General features: G+C 48.8%; 1 protein-coding gene across 9 annotated transcripts in view; it reads left to right on the plus strand.

Annotated features, from left to right (window-relative positions):
• The window catches only part of LOC139059860 (uncharacterized), a 418798-nt gene that overhangs the window by 314470 nt on the left and 81831 nt on the right, over positions 1-22497 (plus strand). For all 9 annotated transcript variants that reach the window (XM_070538324.1, XM_070538325.1, XM_070538330.1 and 6 more), the window contains 2 exons: positions 7555-7761; positions 8992-9107. In XM_070538324.1, the coding sequence (XP_070394425.1) occupies positions 7555-7761; positions 8992-9107 (323 nt within the window). The remainder of the gene's footprint in view (positions 1-7554; positions 7762-8991; positions 9108-22497) is intronic.

Consider the following 22497-nt stretch of genomic DNA (forward strand, 5'->3'; position numbering starts at 1 on the left):
CGACGTCCCTTACGCGAGCCGCAGCCCTTTTTAGGGCTCTCGGCTGACCGTCTCGCTGCTGGGCCTTGCTCCGCCTAGCATGGGCGCAGGAACGGAGCGCGATGCCGCTGGCATCGATGGCACGCGCACCTGGCGCGAGATCCACGATAACCTCTCAATACAGCGTCAGCATCCTTCGCCACCAGCATACCTCACAGTGGCTCATAGGACTCAATCAGGACCATAACCGAAGCCCCCGCCGCTGCCGCGCAGCGATTATAAAATCATCCTGAGTTCGTGGGGGCCTCAACTGCGCTGGAATCCATGCATGCATCCTCAGACAAGTCCTCCTCAAGGCTGCGGGGCTCCCCATCACCGACCGCACCAGTTCTGACCAAATTCGTGTCAACACCATCAACAATACCGTTCTAATGAGCACACCAGACATGGGACGTGCAGATCTCTACCACAACATCCAGAGTCTGAAATGCAATGGTAACCCTTAAGTCGCCACCCATGTGACCGATTCCATCCGTACCTGCAGAGGATGCATTCACTTGCCCCCATATTACTCAGAAGATGGCATCGTCTCAACTTTCGGCACATGCAACACAACATTGATTATTGGGAGTGCACGACGCCTGGGCAATACTGAAACCATCATGGTCATATTCCAAGGCAAACTCATCCCTTTCCACGTCAACTACGACGGCTGTTCACTTCGATTCCGCCCCATCAGGCAGAAGGTAGAAGCCTGCACCCGATGCCGCTGGATTGGTCATCGCCAGGACGTCTGCACTAATGCCACCGACACACTCTGCCCCAAGTGTGAAATGAAAGACGCACCCATGGACAACGAATGTGACCCGATATGTGTTGTGTGCAACGCAAACCATCAAACCGGCTCCTCACTGTGCAAACGAAGGTTCAAACCGCAACCTACACGTCCCGGGCATAAAGAAGACACGTCACCCACGAACTGAACTCCCAGTCTCGGCCGCACTCGCGACTCACGCCGGCGAAGAAGTCGCAGCAAAAGCTAGGACCGCGCGCCTGGCTATGCAACCCAAGACGTCGCCTGGCCAGCTCTATCATCAAGCCCTACTCTCGTCAACTCCGCGCGCAACCCACCCCAGGTAAGCTGGGCTAAGGTAGCCTCTTCCAGCTGCTCCTCAAACCAGACTGCTAATAATGAATCCCTCCTTGAAGAAAATACAATTCCAAAAGCTGAAATTCAAAGATTTAAACTAGAACTCCAATATCGTCACCCCTCTACTTCAACCTCTGAAGCCCCTCTCTCTAACACGACCCTTTCACACAATCCATCAGCCCTACCTGAAACCTCTTCACACCGCCCCATGGACACTAGCCCCTCCATGGAACGGGAACTGCTTCACCCTCTCCCCAGCAAACGTAAAACTCCGAGCACTCCGCGATCAGAGGACACCCTGGACGAGAGAACCTTAAATTATAATGACAGGCTAACCGCTTTGGAGACTAAATTCCATAATATACTCACTGCAGTTGAGAATACTCAATACAGATTACACAGCCAGGAATGAAAAGCTCAACAAATTTATTGAATTCATACAAGCAAACATCCAACAAACTGCAATTTGGATAGCTGGAGTCACCGCGAACCATCCTAACATCCTGCTCTGATCGGCAGTTGCAGCTGATCGATCCGCCTCCCCACCAGCTCCGCTTAACAATGGCCAAGAACCCGACATGCTCCGAGTTTGAAGTGTGGCAGTGGAACTGTTGGGCGTTTCAAAAAAAGAAAGCACACCTCCAGCAGTTTCTAGCCTCCTCTTCTAATCTCCCAGCTGTCATTGCGCTTCAGGAAACTCACGGACTAATCAGCTTCCCAGGTTATAATGTCTATCAAGCCAATAAGGTCTCCCGGCCCCATACGGCAATTCTTATGCAAAAGCACCTCACTGCCAATCACTCCCAATTCGACAGCGTCGATATAGAGCACGATTTTCTAGAAATTATTCCTCGCAAGAATAATGCATCTGGCCTTTACATTCTCAATATGTATAGTCGTCCACAAGGCAAACATCATCGCTTTGACTCCCTTTTCGCTCAAGTTATTGCCGCTGCCAGCCACCACCCCCTCCTAATTCTTAGAGATTTCAACGCACCCAACCATTTGTGGGGTCACTCCGCTTCTACTCCTAAGGGCAGAGCCCTATGGATCCACATACAAGACCACAGACTCACATTACATAACGACATCAATGCACCGACCAGCCTAGGCAGCAGCGCAGCTAAGGACACCTCCCCCGATCTTACGCTTACACACAGAATCCAACACGTCACATGGCAACTCGCGACCATTACATCTTTGCCATCACACTACAATTCAAACACAAACCCTTTGCCCCAAACGCCTCAGCCTTACCAATTAGGACAATTTTCGAGAGGCCCGCCAAATATCAGCTCCCAGAAACATTCAATATATTTAAAAATGGGTTCAGCTACTACACTCAGACGCCCAGACGCACACTACCACTCTGGCCACCGAAACCGCTCTCACTACGATTGATTCCAAGCTTCTACACATGTGGGAAGCCAAACAGTCTCTTCTCAAACGGTGGAAGAGGAAACAGTTCAACCGGAAACTTAGACCCAGAATTGCCAAATTAGACCTCCAGATCCAGGAGTACGCCACACAACTGGCCTGTCAGCAGTGGGGCCAGGTATGTGAAAGCATGCATGACAACATCGATAACAAGCGCACATGGCAACTCTTGCGACACTTATTAGACCCTACCACATCGCGCACACACCAGAACCATAGCATAAACAAACTGCTACATGCACACAAAAACAATCTCAATGGATTCTTCGATGACCTCCGCCATAAAGATCTGCCTCTCGCTCAGAAGTATGATATGCCAACATATACTGGCGAACCCAACGAGCTACTTAGCGCCGCTATCACGGAAACAGAGGAACGCCATGCCCTCGCCACCCTGCGCACAATGTCAGCACCAGGCCTCGATCTTATTAACAATAAAATACTCCGCAACGTAGACGACAACTCTGTCACAGCCGTCACGGCGTACTTCAATCACTGCTTTGACACTTTCACCCTCCCTAGTTCGTGGAAAGATGCCAGGGTAATTTTTATCCCAAAGCCAAACAAACCACCCAATACTTCTAATCTCAGGCCTATATCACTAACCTCTTGTCTAGGTAAAACACTTGAACACGTCATCATCAACTGACTCAATAAATACGTGGAAGACAACAATCTTTATCCATCAGAAATGGTAGGTTTTTGAAAATCTCTCTCATGCCAAGACATCATGCTTCGAATGAAGCATGACATGATTTCACCCAATAGCAGTCTAGATACGCAAGCAATTCTCAGTCTGCATCTACACGAAGCCTTCAATAACGTTTCACATTCCGCCATCCTCCGTGAGCTTAATCTCATTGGGTTTGGCAGAAAGACATATGACTACATATGTACCTTCTTATCCAACCGTACCGCAACGATACACATAGGCACAGAGCAATCCCTTTCGTACGCTTTAGGTAGCTACGGCACGCCCCGAGGCTCAGTGCTGTCCCTTTTTCTTTTTAATCTTTCTATGATGCCGATGGCGCAAGCATTGCGGTCTATTCCCGATCTCAAGTTTTCACTCTACGCTGATGACGTCACTCTTTGTACGACTGGCGGCTCCGATGGAGAGATTCAAGACATTCTACAGGCCGCAGCAGACGCCGTCGTGGCTCATGCCGGGGCTATGAATCTTACATGCTCCCCTCAAAAATCCGAGCTACTTCTTCTGCCATCCCACCGGCGCGCTGGAAAACACATGTCTAGTATACAGATCCTCCTAAACCACATCCCTGTTACTAGAGTGGACAGACTCCGGGTGCTCGGATTACACATTCAAAGCAACCGGCTCAACACATATACCCTACATACACTCCACACCACAGTCGATCACACCCTGCCCCTTCTAGGGCGAGTCTCCAATAAACATGGCGGGCTTAAGGAGGCCGAAATTCTCCGCTTGATCCAGGCCTTCGTTATAAGTAAGGTTACATTCGCAACACCACATCTACATTTCCTTAAATCAGAATCAGATAATATCGACACTCTTTACGCAAAATATCTAAATTCGCTCTGGGGGTCCCCATACGTACCTCCACTGAAAGGCTAATGCTTACTGGAACTTTCAACACACTTACTGAACTCACAGAAGGCCACCTAACATCCCAATATAGCAGTCTTTCTAACACCGCAACAGGTGGACAGATTCTGCAAACTCTTTGTATCACTCCGGCACCCATCATCAAGACTAAATACACCATTGCACATCACATACACGAGAACCTCTGCATCCCCCCCTTCCTAAAAACATACACCCTGTGCACCACAAACAGCGCAGGAGGCAGCGAGCAAAAGCTCTCCAAAAACCATTCTCCAGCTCAAACGACGTGCTCTATGTTGATGCCGCCAAATATGGGAACAGAAATCATTACGCAATATCGGTCATTAACTCTCACGGCCAGGTCGCTGCGGCCGCCTCCATTCCTGGCTCTTTCTCGGAGGAGGCGGAGGAAGCGGCCATAGCCCGGGCCCTCCCAATCCCAAATTCATCAGTTATCGTTAGCGACTCGAAAGCAGCCATACATAACTTCGGAGCGGGTAGGGTCTCTAAGCCAGCCCTTTTTCTCCTCTTCGCCCATCCTTTTCATCAAACTGTGGCATTAATCTGGACTCCCGCGCATGCGGGCTTTGCCGGAAACGAGGCGGCTCATGCCAGTGCCCGAGGATTTAGTCCGGGCTCAGGCATCAGATGTGTCGGACCTCACCACGGAGGAGGCGCCGTTTACAGCGCGGGATTGACTTATTACTTACCACGACATCTGCACACACTACTGTTTAGACCGCTTAACCTTTCCGCCACTCATAGGTTAATTCCCGCGTAGGTGTGAAGTTCTGTGGCGACAGCTGCAGACTCACACCTTTCCGTCCCCTTACCTCCTGCACCGCATTCATCCCGCCATTTACGTTTCTCCCGCTTGTAAATTCTGTGTCTCTCGCAAAGCAGACTTAAACCACATCATGTGGGGGTGCCCTAAGCGCCCCCTTCCCTCTTCCCTCAAGCAATTATTATCTAGTGAGGAGCAGTGGGAGGCTGCCTTGCGCAGCTCCAGGCCCGATCTTCAGGAGGCCATCCTGCAGTGGGCCGAGATGATAAAGGAGGCCTACTTCAAGTAGTTCCTCCCCCCACCCTCTATTCCATTGCCCCCCCCTTTTTTTTTAAAGAGAGATAAATAAAGTTTTTCATCATCATCAATGGGTAGATCATTCCACGTGCGGATGGCTTCTATAAGTGCGGATGCGTTAAAAGTGTTCGTTTCAGGAAACATGCGAATGAAGATAAGGGGATTGGGTAGCCGCTCTGAACCGTAAAGCGGGGGATCAAGGTATCAACCGGATATTTTATTGCGCCAGACGTATTCCTGAAACAGGCATAGGAGAGACATTTGGCGGTTAACGGCTAATGGATGAAGAGAATTATCGAGTTTAAGCCTAGCCATACATCAATGATTGTCATAGTTCCTTGAAATGTACCGGCCGACTTTGCTCTGAACTGCTTCAAGCATGTTAATTTCATAATATGAATGGGAGCAAAGAGATGAGTGATGCACATTCAAGTTGTGGTTGCACAAAGGATACGATAATTTTCGAACATTACAGGGACAATGACCGAGGTTGCGCCCTAAATATTCTAATATTCTTGAGGCTTTAGCGCAGGCTGCAGTGGCTTGATCAAACTAGGAGAGGCCTGGTGTAAAGTAAACGACAAGATATTTATGTGATGGTGCCCGGTAGTGCTTGTCGCCTCAAATGTGATAGCGAAAATTAAAAACGTCATGCTTAAGCCCCCAAAAAAACTTTACATTTGTTATTAGTAAGGGTCATCAACCACGAGTTGCACTTGTTAGTGGTAATGTTAAGATTGTCTTGCAGGATCACGTGGACGTCGGGATAGTTTATTGGTGTGTATAAGATTGGTGTGTATAACTTCTCGACATATATTCTACGGAACTGATTCAGGATTCCCATCGGGCCATTTGCTTTTTCGTGTGGGAAATTTTATGCATGAAGTGGGGGGGGGGGGGGGATTGGTGGATGTCACATCAAACAGAATTTGCTAAAATAATTTATATATTCCTGCCGTGTACTGACGGAAGCCCTAAAGTTTGCCTCCGCATTAATTGCATAAAGAGGCGTACTTTTTGCTGAGTCATCAAATTATGTTGTCAGAGACCATTGGAATGTCTTTTGGCAATGTGCCGCATGGCATAACTAAACCAGTGTAGCGCACGTACAATGTACATATGCCTGTTTCGCTGTTTAACAGCGAAGCTGTTAACGTCTGGTTGGTCGCAATTTTTCTTCGGCTAGTGCTCATACAAAAAACAGTGCCACCACCTAGTGGCCACGGCGACTCAGACAGACCTTAAGCGGCAGCTGCAAAAACACTTTGTCTCTACGTTTCCACGCAACGGAATTATGTTTTGTGGTTATTTGGAATTACACTCCTAAGCTATCATGTCTGCAGCTTCTGTGTAAGTTGTACTTTAGGGATGTTCTGGCGCAGTTATCTTTGAAAAAAGTCAATTATTTCAATAAGGCACTTGCGTTTTGCGGTGGGCCTAGAAGAATGAGGACCTCCACGGCACTTCCACACACATGCCTGTGCGCGTGACCTTCAGTCCCCTATCAAATGTTCTCAGGCAACAACACGTTCAGCAATGTTCACTTTAGAGCATGTGGCAAGGCTCCTGGAGTAATGTGGCAGTCACAAGCTGTGGGTGGTGAGAAAGTGTCCCTTACCTTCTTCACGAAAGCCTTGCGGCTCTTATAGTCTGATACATGACACATCAAAGGCACGAAGTCAACTCGTTCGCGCAAGCTGTAGCCTGGAACCGTTTGACCACCCTTGTACCTGTCCACACACAATATCGATCCTAGTTGGATGGGCCCTCTGCCCTTTGCTTGTGGCAGGCGTAATCGACATTATGCCTGACACTGTTCAAAAACAGTACTGCCGCCTAGCGGGCGCGGCAGCTCAAACTGACCTCGAACGGCTGTTGGAGTAAGGGGTATATGGGTTGACGCCACTAGACAGAGTGCACCTATAGATGGCGGCGTGCAATATATCAGTAGTTTGTGATTGTCTAACGTCGCCAACAGCTTCGCTCATCCTCCAGTTTCACAGGGTGGAACGGTGGAGGCTGTTTGTGCCCGGTCTCTGATGAATAATCTCTTGTGTCCGCACACTCACGCAAACGCAACACGATACGAGACGCTACACTGTACCCATATTCGGCATTAACATTTAACATTTGGCATGATTATGTTCATTACACAGAAGCTGTAGTACTGACATCTTGAACTAGGAGTGGAGAGTTGCGCAAAGCAACAAGTTTTTCTGTTTACATAATTCGTACATTTTCGTAATTTCTGAAAGTTCTACAGTTTGTGCTAGTTTCCTTTTTTTTGCACACCAGATTTACAGTATTGCCGCTTTGCAGGGGTTTATTAATAATCTCTACCTGAAATCCGACAATGCAAATCCGTACGAGGTGAACAAGGCTTCAGCGGACATACTTTTCGGCGAGGGTGGATATCACGAAGCAGAGAACCTGGAAATCCACTGGGTGGTCTGGAGCAGCGTCGAGAATAGAAGTTCGAACCCCAACCTGTTGGACAAGTTGTTTGTTCCGTATATGTGGGGCGAGGTAAATGCGAAGTTCCCATTCTCCGTACTACTGTTTTTCCTTATTCATTTACTAAATAATGAACGTCGGTTATAAGAAATGTCTCTGACCACACTGTTCTTTGACATGGCGCCAAGCATTCAACCTTTAGGCGGCTTCGCTCCTATTCTACTCTAAATAGCATACCACATGACAGTGTCAGGTCGGAATATTGGAGTAAAGCCTAACGATATAAACAACGTAATAACATTTACTGGCCTTGCATCGAGAATAGAAATGCTTCCTTCATATCCGGCCAGTTCGCGTACAGGACTGCCTACAGTTGGTAAGCAGGCATTCCTTTACATTTGGATGTGTTGTGCAGCAATACCAATATGTGCACCTTGGAAGGAATCTGCAATTCAGGTGCTCTCTCATAAAGACCAGTGCTAATGGTGACACCAACGCCCGACTGGCCATTGATTGTCTTTTACTTTTAAGGAAACGCGTACATTACCGCGCTTTCCTCAGTTTGAAGTATGTGGTTGACTAGTTTGCTACTATATTTCTACCTCTCAGCTACTTAATTTAACGCAGAAGTACCGAGTCAGGATTACCATATAAAATGCAATCGACAAAAATGATTACTTCCTGGCGTTACAGGTTTTATGACACTGCTGCAATGAGCCACAGTCACACACAAGTGAACACTGCGTTTCACTGGCGATGGTGCTAAATGATTTTCATTGTTGGTTTTTCAATGCAGCGTAATACTATTACTGTCAATAAAACGTGTACGCATATTGCGGTATGTGGCACTAATTTTGCTAATAGATTACGAAGTAGAGAAGTATTGAAATTGCTGGCCCGTTTGTTTGCTCCTCTGTTCGCTCGAGGGAGCCCAGGAACACTTTCTCTTCAAACCTGAGAGCATGCTAGAGATGAACAAAACAGATGGTGTTCCCTATTTGTTGATGTAAAAAAAAATTACTTCTATCATACTGCCCAGTAACTGCAAGACGACCAAATTATTGAAATCAGGAACTCTATCTTTCACTGAAATGAACTTGTATGAGCATTCCATTATTTACACAGGGGCGATGCAATTATAAGTACATATATATTTATAGAAAATAAGATAGTCGCAAGGCTTGCTGTATCGCTGACGCTAATCTGAAACTTCTTATTTTTCCACACAATGGGGTGCCGAATTTTAACCCGCACAATATCAGCGCGATAATACCATATATGAAGTCTGTATTTACTTTCCAGTACCACTACCAGTGGATGGACATCTTTCACGGAAGAAATGGATGCGTGATTACAATAGTTACGAAGTTCCAACAGAACACTCAGCCAGACAGGAGAATCTCTGCATCCTGTAATTGGTAAGTTCAGTAGGGGCTGAAGTGCTGGCCGCAGCAATTCACTGGAGAAACTGCCCGAACAGTGAAGAGTTCATGGTTTATTGCCATGTTCCAATACCACACATCCTGTAGCATCCCGTATAAGGGTTATTTGTTGCTACTGTGTGTCGCTCCTTAATAAGCGAGGCGCCCCCAAACATCTCGTGGTGTCGCCCCCATTTACCGCCGGTGCCGATAGCGCGATACGGGGCTGCGAGGATTCACCGTCAACGCCCCGAATTTCCCACAAGGTGAAATACAACGCCACATTGCCGACTACCTGGCAGAGCTGGGCAAAGATACCTTGCAATTGTTTCATGATATGACACAAGACATTCGAGAAAGAAGTATTTGAGATACACATAGAAGATAATACAGCAATTATTGTATTCGATATGATACTTTCAATTTGTATCTTAAGATACTTCGACACATTCGCAAATGTCCTATTATATATGTATATATGAAGCAGCAAATGCGCATTCACAAAAACGCTTGCTTGGAAACTTTTTAACTCCGGCCAACCTTTCTTCCTTTGAATGAAATGTCTGGTAGTATCTCAAAATGTTTCTTTTCTTGCTCAAAGTATATTTTCATTCCGAAACAATTCTTAGGGTTTGCTTTACCTGCTTAACATGAAACCTCTTTACACGCTGCGCTGTCAGCGGTTTTTGTTCTTTGCTGTTTTAATTGATGGGAGTCACTGCTATGCTTGCCGAACAGCTAGCGGGTCGCCTCCTAATTACATAAACTTCCATCAGGAGCATCTGCACGATGGCGCAACTACTGCTGTTGTGTTTTTTTCTTGTCCGTAAGCGTATTACCACTTATGCAATACCGGGTTACAGCAGCAGCACACATGTCGCACAGCAGCAACAACGCTGGTAGCGACATTTTTTTAGGCATCGTGAATACCGAGATCATAAAGTTGCAATGCCCTTTCATAGTCTACATGTCTGCTGTCGTAAAGCGTTCGTTAGTAACGTAATATTTACGTGCATCCTTTAGCGATTTTTTGCTACAAGGAAATTTATGCAGCCCAATAAAGTTTTATACGTATTGTACTGGCACCAAACATTGCACGATACTGTCCCTATTTAAGCATGAAGTATTGTCAACGTAGCTGCTAACGTCATACAGTAGAAAATTTAGTGCCTGTGAAAATTGAGGTGGCTTAGTGCCACCAGTATCAGGTTTACAGGCGGAGTTACGCCAATGTTTATGGTTTCGCACGGTGATGTTGCTATACCACTGACTTGTATCTTAACACATACGATACACTTATTGATGTACCGGAAATACAGATACTGACACACGTCTTGCCAGACGTATCATGATAGAGATACAAGTTGACCAAAGCGTACCTCAGATAGTACTAAGATACTGCCCACCATTGTTACTTTGCGGCAACACAATGGGAACCTCGACAACCATCCCGTTCGCCATTGCCACACCGGTACCTCTCACCGCAGCACCGATTGTGCACTGGCCCAAACAGTGGCCGGTCCGTTATCTCTTATCCTGCAAACAGAAAGCAGCAATTGATGGAGACGCGATTGCTGTTCGTCGAAATGCCGAAGACCTTCCGTCACCCGAAAACCTTCCGCAATACACAGGAGTGAAACGCAGCTATTCAGACGACGTCTCGAAGCAAAGAAACAAGCAACTCAAGAAGATTTGACAACGCGTCGAAACAGCTGCGGGACAACGCGACGCAGCCGCCACCTGACGCCATGACCTAACTTTAATGATAAAAAGGAGGAACCACAGACTTCACCGTATTTATTGAGGACCCAAACCTCACTGCCCTAACCAGCACAAGAGCCCCTACGCGATCGTCAGTGGGCCGTTTGGCGCCAAGCTGAAGGTCGTTAGGACTGTGTGTGACGGCCATGAAATACTCACAGCTAGTGCCCGCCCAAGAATGTCGTGTGTAATGTGGAGAGGAGTCGCAGTTCATAACCGTATGTGCCTTGCGAGCATTGTCGCCCTGCAGCATTGTGTACGGGACGTTATCTTCGGTTGTACTTCCTAAGCCATCACGGGGCCGTTCTCGACCTAAAATGCAAGTCAAAAGCACTGTCCATGAACCAAGCCATGGTGCTGGACAGGAATCGCTGTTGCCACACCTTGAATGATTTCGAAGGTCGTCAGCATCACGTCAGGCTCCAGTGTCCTGATTCCTGCCATCACCGAAACATCCGCAGACGTAGAAGGCGTCATCCAGGTCGAGCAATCTTTGGTACTTGACGGCCAGATTTGCGGCGCCGATGGAATCAATCCATGGTACCGAGGCAAAGCGAAGGTTCTGCTGACTAACTTGAGGGGGAAGTACAAACACCTTGAGAAACGCACGACGATGCAGGTCAGTGTATTTTTCTCTGTGATTCTGCCACGCCTACGTCGAAGACCCTATTACCCGAAAGAAATTGTCGCATTCATTAAAATCTTCCTCTGCATAAAAAAAGGAGCAGCTTCGAAGTCTCCCTGCTGGTTTTTGGCGGCATTTAGGATTCGAGAAAAAATAATACCAAGAATGTCGTAACAACATAAGAATGCTCTCAAACACTGCCGCAGAGCTCCTACCGAGTTTCGACAAGAGAGCGAAGACTAAATAGCAAAAATCCTATCCTGTGAAATGATGCACGGTGAAAGTTTTCAGCCTTCGATAAGCCCGTGCGGGCCTCACCTAGTGTTAGTGAAAAATAAACTGCAACTCTGCCTGTCTTGCCTCAAGCCGCCTAAAAAGGCTGAGAAGATCGTCTATTCCCTCCCATTGTTATTGACGTACCGGACCCACTCTGCATTGCAAAACATTCTTTGGTCGTTGGATCTCAAGACTAGCCACTGGCAAATCGAAGTCGAGAAAAGGGACCGAGAAAAATTTTCTAGATCCCACGGACCCTTTGGAACCCATCTGAAACGAAGCATTTCTAAAACGGTTCATAAAATCCTATCAATCTTCCCAATTCGTTCCTGCGCCTTTGGCGTGAACAAAAATGGCGCGGGCATCAGCTCTCACGCAGCGGTACAATGCATTGTGAAAAATGTTATATTGGCTTTTAATGCTTTATTTCTTCTTACTCTCTTTAAATTTAGGGGCCGCTTCTGTGCAGATTACCCGTTGTGGGTATGTGCCATTCCATGGAAATTATTTTGGTTCAACCAGCCATCCTGGTTTTGAAGCCTAACTAGGGGCAGTCAAACGGACCCGTGACCTGGTGGATAGGCCAGGTCTGTCTATCCCGACATGAGAGCGGCGTGCAACGCCCTAGTCCGATGGATGTCAATAAAACTTTTCCATCCATCCAGTCATTCATCTAACCATTACCATTGGCCACGCTTTTTGGTTCTCTCCAATCGTTACTTTTTCAATTGCATTTTCATTTTCTTTATTGACCAGACGTTTCTGGTATGTGCTATAGTAAGGAAATTATAATCAAAATGAGCACGCTCAAAGACTCCTTGGCCGATTCCCCACACTGGATACGTGGAATAGTATAAGAATCATAATCATTATCAATAAGTAGCGATCTTCTTATAGATCTAGTCGGTAGCGCGAAATGTAATGCCAGCTTCTTGGCTAATCCACTGTTGTGGGTATGCGCCATAACATAGATATCACCACCCTATTCAACCAGTGGTGACCATTTCAAAGAACTACTGGTGTTGACAGAAGAGAAGTATGCGACTACCACCGATCAACCGACCCAGGCGATACCATGCAAGGGTAGCCAAAAAGAAAGCTGTACTTTAAAAGAACGTCTTTATAACGCCAAGCAGCGTCCTTGAATTCCCAATAATGTCATTCGGCCTTCGCTCGGCGCCTGGAACATTCCAGCGCTTGATGGACGATATGCTGGCTGGCCTGAATTGGCAGACATGTCTCGTCTACACGGACGCACGGTGATTTGGACAAATTTGGACATTGACAAGAGGGAACGTGGAAATGTCCTCGAGGCGATCAAGTAATCCAAACTGACCCTGAAGCCGAAAAGTGCTGCTCCACACATGAAGATGTCCCATTCATAGTCCACGTCATCAAAGAATTGTAGGGTCAGTACCAACCCGAAGACAGTAACCATAGCAAAATATTTGCAGCCTGTCGACGAAAAGGCACTTTGTAGTTGCTAGGTTTGTGTGCCTACTCAACTCAATATCACACCTCTAGTTTAAACGCGAAACGCGGCCGCACGAAGCATTCGGAAAACTCAAACAAAGCCTGCAGTCACCACCAGAGTTCGACCCCTTCAGTGAAGACGCTGGCACCAAAATCCACGCATATGCTACTAGCGTAGACCTCGGTGCCGTGCGAGGCAACAGGAAAGATTCACTTGAAAGGGTCATAAATTTTGTTAGCCGGTCGCTATTGAAATTGGAAGCCAATAACTGAAGGACGGAAAAAAGTGTTTCTTGTACACATTTGATCAACCCCAAGATTTTGCCCTTGCTGGCATGCCAGTCCTTTCAAAGTGTTAAGCGTATATTACGCATTGTGTTGACTCGAAGCTTTAAGGGTAACTTCTAATCACATTGCTCGGTGAAGCCTCAGATTGCAAGGCTTGGACATCGTGTGTTTCTCTCATTCAACGTTCCAAAACCAGATGGAAGACTCTGATGCCGACTGCCAATCCCGAGCCCCTATTCACACACCACGATAAAACGAAAAGGATAGGGACACCATTCTGCGTGCAATATAAGCAGACAACTTTGCCGAACAGCAATGAGCAGACGAGAAGTTACGAAGCCTTGTCCAGTGGGGAAGCTAAAGTCGACTTTGTCCTTAAAATATTTAGGTGTACATTATCTACGTTTTTGTTGAAAAACAACGTACACACAATGAACTTCTAACTAGTCCATAACAAATAATTTCTCTTTGTGAATTCAGACCTCCTAAAACTGGTACAGTGCAACACAGAAAGAAAGGAACTAGCCGGGCCAGCCAGATGAAAGAACAGAGCACTGAATTAAAACTGATTTACTGGCAAATTGCACAAAATATATGGCTACAAGAAAGCATCAGGACTTGTCCTCACGACACTTCGCAGAACGTCACAGCGATAGAAGACTACACCATCATCAGATTGTGATCGGTGCTTTTTTAGCAATTAACACCGATAAATATTCGACTTACATTCACAGTCGCGACAGTGAACTCCTATGTCTCCCTGTATAGCTCGGTTTAGCTAAAAAAGCACCAATCACAACTTACGCGGGAGATTATTGAAGCTGATCTCATAGTAAGGGCGTGTAGCACCTGTGTCTGCGCGCCATCTTTGTGCCTGCCTTAAAAGAAGGTAAGATTTCTTGATCAGTTTAACCGTGCATGACTGAATTGCACGTTCTGTGACTCATGGTGGTGTAGCCTTCTATTGGTGCGAGCTTTCGTGAAGTGTCGTGACCACATGTCCTCATGCTTTCTTGTGGCTGTATGCTTTCTGCAACTTTAAAATAAACCATTTGGAAGTCAGCGCTCTGTTCTTCCGTCTGGCCGGCTGGGCTTGTCTTTTCCTTTATGTGTTGAGATGCACCAGTTTTAGAATGTAACACCAACTCGCCCAATCCCAAACCATAGAGGATTCAGACATGTGACCAGAGGAACTGCTGGCCCTTCATGATGATCCAACGGCAGTACACCTCGTGTTCTCCCTTACGCTCACAATGATTCTGGAGCAGTATTAGTGGCGGCGTGGCGTGAAAGTCGACATCACCCATTAAGTGAAGACACGCCGACACTGTCGGCAACGCAAGACGCCAGCCACAAGACCACCGCAAATGTTTCAGTCAAGCGAGTCTCTCTGCCGCCTGTTCCAACATATAGGAATGGAGATGTAGGGCGCTTTCAGAGGTCAGCCCCCGGCAATAAGTGAAATGTCATTATTATCGACCACCTTCCCCATCACGCCGAAATGAAATGCCTGCCCAAAGGTGGTGCTGTGCCCAAACCCAAACCCAAACCCAAACCGTTCAGCAATACAGTGAAACATGTCGCCGGATATCGACCTACTACCTGCAGACGGATGGTCTTGCGGAATGCCTGAACAAGTCGCTTACCGACATGTTAGAAACGTACGTTCGTGTCGAACACAAGACCGTGGGATGACGTCCTTTTTTAAGTAACCTTCGCCTACAACACAACAGTGAAGAAGATAACTGGCATGATGCCGTTCAAGCTGGTTTACGGAAGGAACCCGGTGGCGACACTAGACGCCATGCTGCTTACAGTGAGCTACGGATAGAATCTTGGTGTCGCCGCCTAGCTCTTGTGTGTCAAAGCAGCACGACAGTTCCGCCACCTGCCATCAAGAACATTAAATGTCTGAGAACCGACATTAGAGACTTCGACGGCGCTAGGTGGAAGACAAGCCCGACGACCGTAATACGGTCGTCGGGCAGGTATTACGCCTTACGAAGTGCGTAATGATTAGTGGCTATGGCCTTGGTCTGTCAAGCACGAGGTCATGGTATCAAATCGCGAACGTGGTGGCGTCATTTCGAGTGGGGCGAAATGCGAAAACACTTGTATACTTTGATTTTGGTGCATGGTAAAGAACCCCAGGTCGTCTAAATTTCCGGAGTCCCCCCCAACTGTGGGCCTCACAATCAGATCGTGATTTTGGCACGTAAAACTCCATAATGTTTTTTAACTCTAGAGGCGCGATGCACCAGATAGGTTGACGACTCGCAGCCGTGAGCCCATTGAGGGCAGCTAGTATATTTCGGCGGCAGGACGCAACTTCAAGAAACAGATGATTTCATACCATATTGCTATAGCAACCGTCGCTTCGCTGGAAATCTTAAATCAATATGCATCCTCTGGTGCAGGAAAGAGGAAACTGGCGCTATTTTATGTTGCCCGCATGGGGGCACGGCTCAACGGCTGTAGGCGAAGAGGAGTAAGGATTCAAAGACAGTTAGAATGAAAGGGAGCAGTGGTATCCCACACTGTGCCAGAGGAACAGGGTACACTGCAAGGCGAGGGGTACTCTCAAACAAGCGAACACTGAGGTGTTGCAAACTCTGTGTGGTTCCTGGGCCGATGTGCTCAGCTATACGGAAGCCAATTGCAGAGCCGATGTGTGATCGAACATTTTCGTTGGGATATGTGGAGGACCCACTCAGATAAATATAAAGCGATTGGGTGCCGACGTTGGGAGGCGAAAGAACAAATTTGCTCATCGGCTGCCACGTCTCGCCTCAGCATTTTGACGCGAGACACGGCAGCCGATGGGAATGAGCCGTTGCCGAAGCCATCATTGCGGTAATAGCACCTATGTTGCGTGTCATGTGCCCACGTTTTTTGGCAGTGTGGCCCTGATGTCAGAAACGTTGCCTGTAAGTCAGGTTCCTTGTCACACCACTGTTTTCTATATATGTACGCTGCTGCCATGAAATAAAAGTTGTTACCAAACCGGCCATCTGAAAAACCGCTCAGTTCTTTCCTGAGGCTAGTCCGGCTGCGATTTACATACGGCAAGGGCCACAACACCACAATCTTGGCCAAGGAAGCCAGGTTGCCAAGGGAAAGTGTCCGCAGGCAGCGAGCGCCGAGGTGATGACTGCACTGACCAACCCCTTGGCCGATGTGCTCAGGTGCGGGAGAGCCACTCCAAGAGCGCGATGAGGAAAAACCGCCAGTCCGCAGGCTTGTGCAGCAGTCATAATTCATAGAGCAGGGTGCGCGCTCGTCCGCAGCCATCGACGGCAGAACTGGGATTAACACGAGCTGCGACGGTCGATGAAGACCTGCTCCACCGGCGTGAGCATTCGCCACGAGGGCAGCGACGAAACTTCCAATTTAGCGGCTGACCGCACATAAAGAAAGAAATTCAATGAGGACAGACACTCGGCCAAAACTCGAAACACGAATTACGTGACGCAACATTGATTCCAGCCGTCAGCTGGCCCGAGCATCGGAAAAAAAAGCGCATGAAGCTAATAGAGAAGCCTTTTTCTTATTCTTCCACGCTAAAACTAAAAAAGGTTTTGCGTATTCATGAAATAACAATTTGCGACTTATTTTTCCTGCGTTACCTAGTGACAAGCAAATGGTATACACCACGCGCAGCAGCTGCATATGTTAATGCGCCATGCACCAGACAAGCCGCGGAAGCGAGCCAGGGCCGCTGCGCATGTGCGCGTCTGCGTGTTCTGTGATCCGTCTCCTTTTTTTTTTCTTTACATTTAGACTCGTTTTTTAGGCTCTCGGCCTTTTCTTGCGTTCTTCTGCAATTCAGCATGGCACCACTGCACTATTAGACTAAAGGAAGGTGGTAAATTATGTTTTAGCCTGCGCTGGATTTCAAAGAACTTAGGCTTGCGGCACGGCACGAAGCGTTATGAGGCTTGCCGCAGAAACAGCTCGGGCGTTGTGGCGCAGTTGTCTTGGCGTTCACTGAATCGTACAAGAACATGTTTGCCACGTTTTCTCTGGGCCTCAATACTATTTTGAGTAATGTTACATTTTGGGGCACCATTGAGGCGCGTTGGTCGCATCCGCAGTGGAGACGCAGGTAGCGAAAAGCAGCTCGGCCGTTTTGAAGCAGTTAGACTTGCGTTGACTGAATATTACGGGGCCAAGTTGGTAAAGCTTTTTAAGCCCCCCCCCCCCTTCCCAACAATGCATACCCCTTTTCAGTATTCGCGCTGTTCGAAGAGAGGAGCAATCATTATCAATAGTGATAAAATATGCGTATGTTGCTTCCGCCTCTAGATAACGCTAAAGATAACGCCGAGAAGCTCGCAAATTCGCAAATTCGCCCGAAAGGTCAAGCATCGATTGCAAAAGCAAATTATAAAACAGCCATTTGAGCTAAGCATAGTACTTTAGGCGGCTTTATAGACTTTGGAAAATTCGCTTGCAAAGTGAACTAACAAGCACGGTGTCAGCGCGCACAAGCGAACATGAACACATCGTACTCGATGACCGCGGACAGTCGGTGTGAAAACGTTGGCGTGAGCAAGCGCGGCAGCAGCAGCAAGTGAAGACACCTTCGTGCGGTTTATTGCTTTAACGCAGGAGCAGCGAGAGCACAGTGCGCACAAACGTATGAACCGTCTGAAGATACCTTTCACGATGCGGCGCCCGCGGCCGTGCAAAGTGCACGCTTGTTGACAAGGTCGGAGCCGCCCCCCTCCCTCTCGCCCTGCCTACCCGCTTTCCTACTTTTCGCGTGCCAGGTAAGCCGGGATCATCGGCTTCTCTCGCGGGTTTTGACTCGCACAAGCCGCATAGGGCGACGGTGCTATCGCCATTGTACTTTCAACGCCTAGGAGGCGTTGGTACTTTATACCGAACATCACGGCAACGGCAGAAATGAGCCTCTTGTGTCCATATAACTGTTATCTCAGTAAAACGAGGAACTTGGTAAGTTAAATACTCCGTCTTCTGAATGGCTGGAAACGGGCTTTGCACCAAAGCATTTTTCTTGAAATGCGGGCCTCTAGCATGGGTTGGAGCCTGTGTTGTCGCCAACTCTATGTAGTTGGCGTACCATCGCGTCAGCTGGGGCCAAAACAAGGCTGAGGCGCCTTGTGCAGGCGCGAGAGCTGTGGCCCCTCGGAAGGGAACCAGCGTGCCAGAATGCGCATGCTGTTAGCAACGCATCGATGCCTTACTCGAATCTGAGCCGTGGAGAGCGGGGGTACCACTCTTGGAGGCTGTGGGGTTGTTCGAAACTAATCCGCTGATGGGAACAACGTATGTAGCGGTGCTTCTCCAAACAAGCACCCATAAGGAAAGCCGGGCGTCTGGTAGGGGGCCGCTTGTGCGCTATTTGTATTCCGGCGGGAGCGCAGTGGTGGGCTTCGAACGAACCAGCTCCCGCCACCGAATTTTGGGCTCAGGGCCAGAAACGAAACAGGAAATGTGGTTCAGGTTTTAATGCCAGCCGCTTGGTGCGCTACAGTCACTGCGGCCGCTTGGCTACTCCTATAGAGCCAAGCATAGAAGAGCGGACATTGAAGAGGAGACACGTTCCCGCTCTTCTTTAATGTTTTTCTCTTTGGACGGGTTCTCTAGCTGGTCACATGGACGCCTTTTTATCTCCCCTAGTAACCTACTTTCACCACGCGGCTCAATTATTCCAATTTTTCCGCGAAGTGGCGGCTGCCACAGCAACGAGAGATAAAATGTTTTTTGATCTTGGCGTTCCGTTGTCCTATCGATAGATTGCCGATGCTGTCAAAGGAGAGATGGGCCAACGACTCCTACATAGCACAAGGCCTGTGCATTTCGATCAATGACTCCATGCCACCTTGCCCGACTGGCATAGGGTCTAACGGGGATGCTCCCTAGCAAGCCGCGGGCATTCTTAAGTCACCGTTTTAATCACGCCTGGAATTAAAGTGCAAATTTTGGGTGAAGTAGCAAGACGGCATGAAGCAGAGTGCACACGCAAGCCTTCTAGGAGGGGATGGTTGGGCGCGGCCTGTTGCTACATTATCTGGTCCGGTTGATCGCTCCCCGAGAAGATGCCGTGCAGTGTCCCTACCTAGAGTACGATATATATATATTGCCACATCATATATGGTCACCGCGGGTATGTGCCAGGCGATGAGAACGACGCTGAAGTGGCGCTAGTGAAAAAACAGAGACGACAACGACGTCGCGTTGACTGCTCTCATAAAAGTGCTTTTACACGTCCTCTACGCCGGCTTTCCCGTCTCCTAATAGGCTGCGACACTGGTGCAGGTGCTGGGTAGGATTGTCTCATGCTCGGCACCCCTTCGCGCAGCCATACCTCGAAAGCGGAATCACCTTCGTTCATCGAAACTCCTGTTCACCGGTACAGTCGCCGCCTGCTAGGCCTGACGCCCGAGTTCAACACTTTGCATGACCCTGCTGGAACGCGTCAACGTACTTCCGCCATGGCTACTGCAACTGCATCGCAGGTGACGCTGCAGAATCCTAAGATACCAGAAAGTTTTCACGGCGACGCTTTTGAGGATGTCCAAGATTGGCTTGACCAATTTGAGCGTGTCGCTAGTTATAATGACTGGGGCTCCCAGCAAAAGCTGTCTAATGTCTATTTTGCGCTTCAAGACAGTGCGCGGACGTGGTTTGTGAACCGGGAGAGAAATTTGACCACGTGGGATGCCTTCCACACCCAGCTGCTAGACACGTTCACTAGTAGCGACAGAAGAGACAACGCGCAGCGCCTACTTGAATCCCGTATTCAAAAACCAAACGAGAGCGTTGCCATGTTTGCAGAAGATATGGCCCGCCTTTTCTGCAGAGCCGACCCTGAGATGGCCGAAGAAAAGAAGTTGCGCTATCTCTTGCGCGGAGTGAAGGAGGAACTCTTTACCGGGCTCGTGAGGAACCCACAGACGACAGTGGCCGAATTTACCAAGGAGGCTACCGCTATAGAACGGGCACTACAGCAACGGTACCGCCAATATGATCGCAAGAGCTCACCGGTGAATGCTTCCATTCTACATGAGAGCTGCAGCACGTCTGTACGTGAAGTCATCAGAGAGATTGTGCGAGAGGAGATCCGGCAGCTCGGGATCTCTCCCATGGCACCAGCGGTGGCTTCTGTCGCTGATATCGTTCGGGAGGAAGTTCGAGAGGCCTTTTTGTCGCCCGACTGGCAGGCGGTGCCACGACGATTGACCTACGCGGAAGCTGTCTGCCGTCCACCTCCTGCCACTTCGATGCTACTGACACCGTCGACCACTACGACGCAGCCAGCTCCGCCACCCTCGACGCCCTATTTCCGACAGTCACAGCCGCCGCCAACTATGCCGTATTGCCGCCAGTCGATCGCTGCGCCTCGTTTCTACAGTGAATCCTCTGCCGGCTACCCGCTTCGAAAGACCGATTTGTGGCGCACCACTGACCGCCGGCCGCTATGCTTTCATTGTGGCGAAGCAGGACATGTTTACCGCGCGTGCCACTACCGCGCGGCTGGGTATCCAAAATTTTCCAGCTGCAGTTACCCTGTGTCTGATGCTGCACGTAGCCGCGACAGAAATTCTACAAACTTTCGGCCAGAAGGTTCAATGACGCCTCGATCGCGTTCCCCCTATTCAGCTCGTTACACCCCACCGACCCGTCGCGATTTTTCTGACGCCTCTAGGGGCAGGTCCCCTAGCCCGCGCCGGGGAAACTAGACGCAGCGACCTCCGGGGGTTAGGCGGCAAACCAGCTAGCTACCCAAGAGCCCCCATCTCCGACGATCGACGACTCTACAACTCCGATGAATCCTACCACACCTCCTGTAACCGACGCCGTCAGCGCCGATCTTGTCGTTTGCATTGACGGCCACCAAGTGGCCGCTCTCGTCGATACTGGTTCGCATTTTTCGATAATCAGTCAAAAGCTGGCCGACAGGCTGCGAAAAGTGAAGACGCCGTGGACCGGGCCCAACATCAGAACTGCCGGCGGCCAGTTGATGACGCCGATCGGAAAATGCACAGCCAGGATAGTAATCGCCGGTGAAACCTTCGTCGCCACCCTCGTCATTCTGTTTGAGTGCTGCAAGGAACTTATATTGGATATGGATTTCTTGAGAGAGTACGGTGCAGTGATTAATGTCCGTGACCTCGTCGTCACATTTTCTACGAACTCAGACGATGTCGACCCCGCGGAGCACCAGCGACCCCGCTTACGTATCACCGACGACGACATCACGCTTCCGCCGCGAAGCTGTTCCCTCGTGCCTGTAGTCTGCGACAACTTCAACACTGGCACTGGCGTCGCTGAACACATCGACGCACTGGTACTGAGTCAAGGTGTTTCCATCGCCAGGGCCGTAATTAACTTACACGACGGACGTGCTGAACTCCTGCTGACGAATTTTACCGGGGAACGTCGACACATTGTTAAAGGCACGGCTGTTGCTTACTTCGACGAATTTACATCAATACAGGACTGCCTCTCAGTGGAGCACGCGACGTTCACCGGGGCTATGCCTGCCCCTGTGGTCGATATCAGTCCCACCTTATCGCCCGTCGAACGCAGCAGCCTTCTTGAGCTCGTCGATGAGTTTAAGAGCTGCTTCTCATCCACGTCACGAGTTAACCAGACGCCGCTCACTAAGCACCGTATTGTCACCGAAACTGACGCTAGACCAATTCGGCAGAATCCTTATCGTGTAGCACCAAAAGAGCGCGAGGCAATCCAGACACAAGTGAAGACGATGCTTGACGACGGCGTTATTCGGCTATCTAAGAGTCCTTGGGCATCGCCTGTCGTATTGGTGAAAAAGAAGGATGGTAGCCTGCGCTTCTGCGTCGACTACCGAAAACTCAACCTGATCACAAAGAAAGACGTTTATCCGCTACCGCGTATCGACGATTCACTAAACAGGCTATGAAACGCACGTTACTTTTCGTCGATGGATTTGAAAAGCGGCTACTGGCAAAT

Source organism: Dermacentor albipictus, chromosome 5 (assembly GCF_038994185.2).
Source record: "Dermacentor albipictus isolate Rhodes 1998 colony chromosome 5, USDA_Dalb.pri_finalv2, whole genome shotgun sequence".
Taxonomy (NCBI): domain Eukaryota; kingdom Metazoa; phylum Arthropoda; class Arachnida; order Ixodida; family Ixodidae; genus Dermacentor; species Dermacentor albipictus.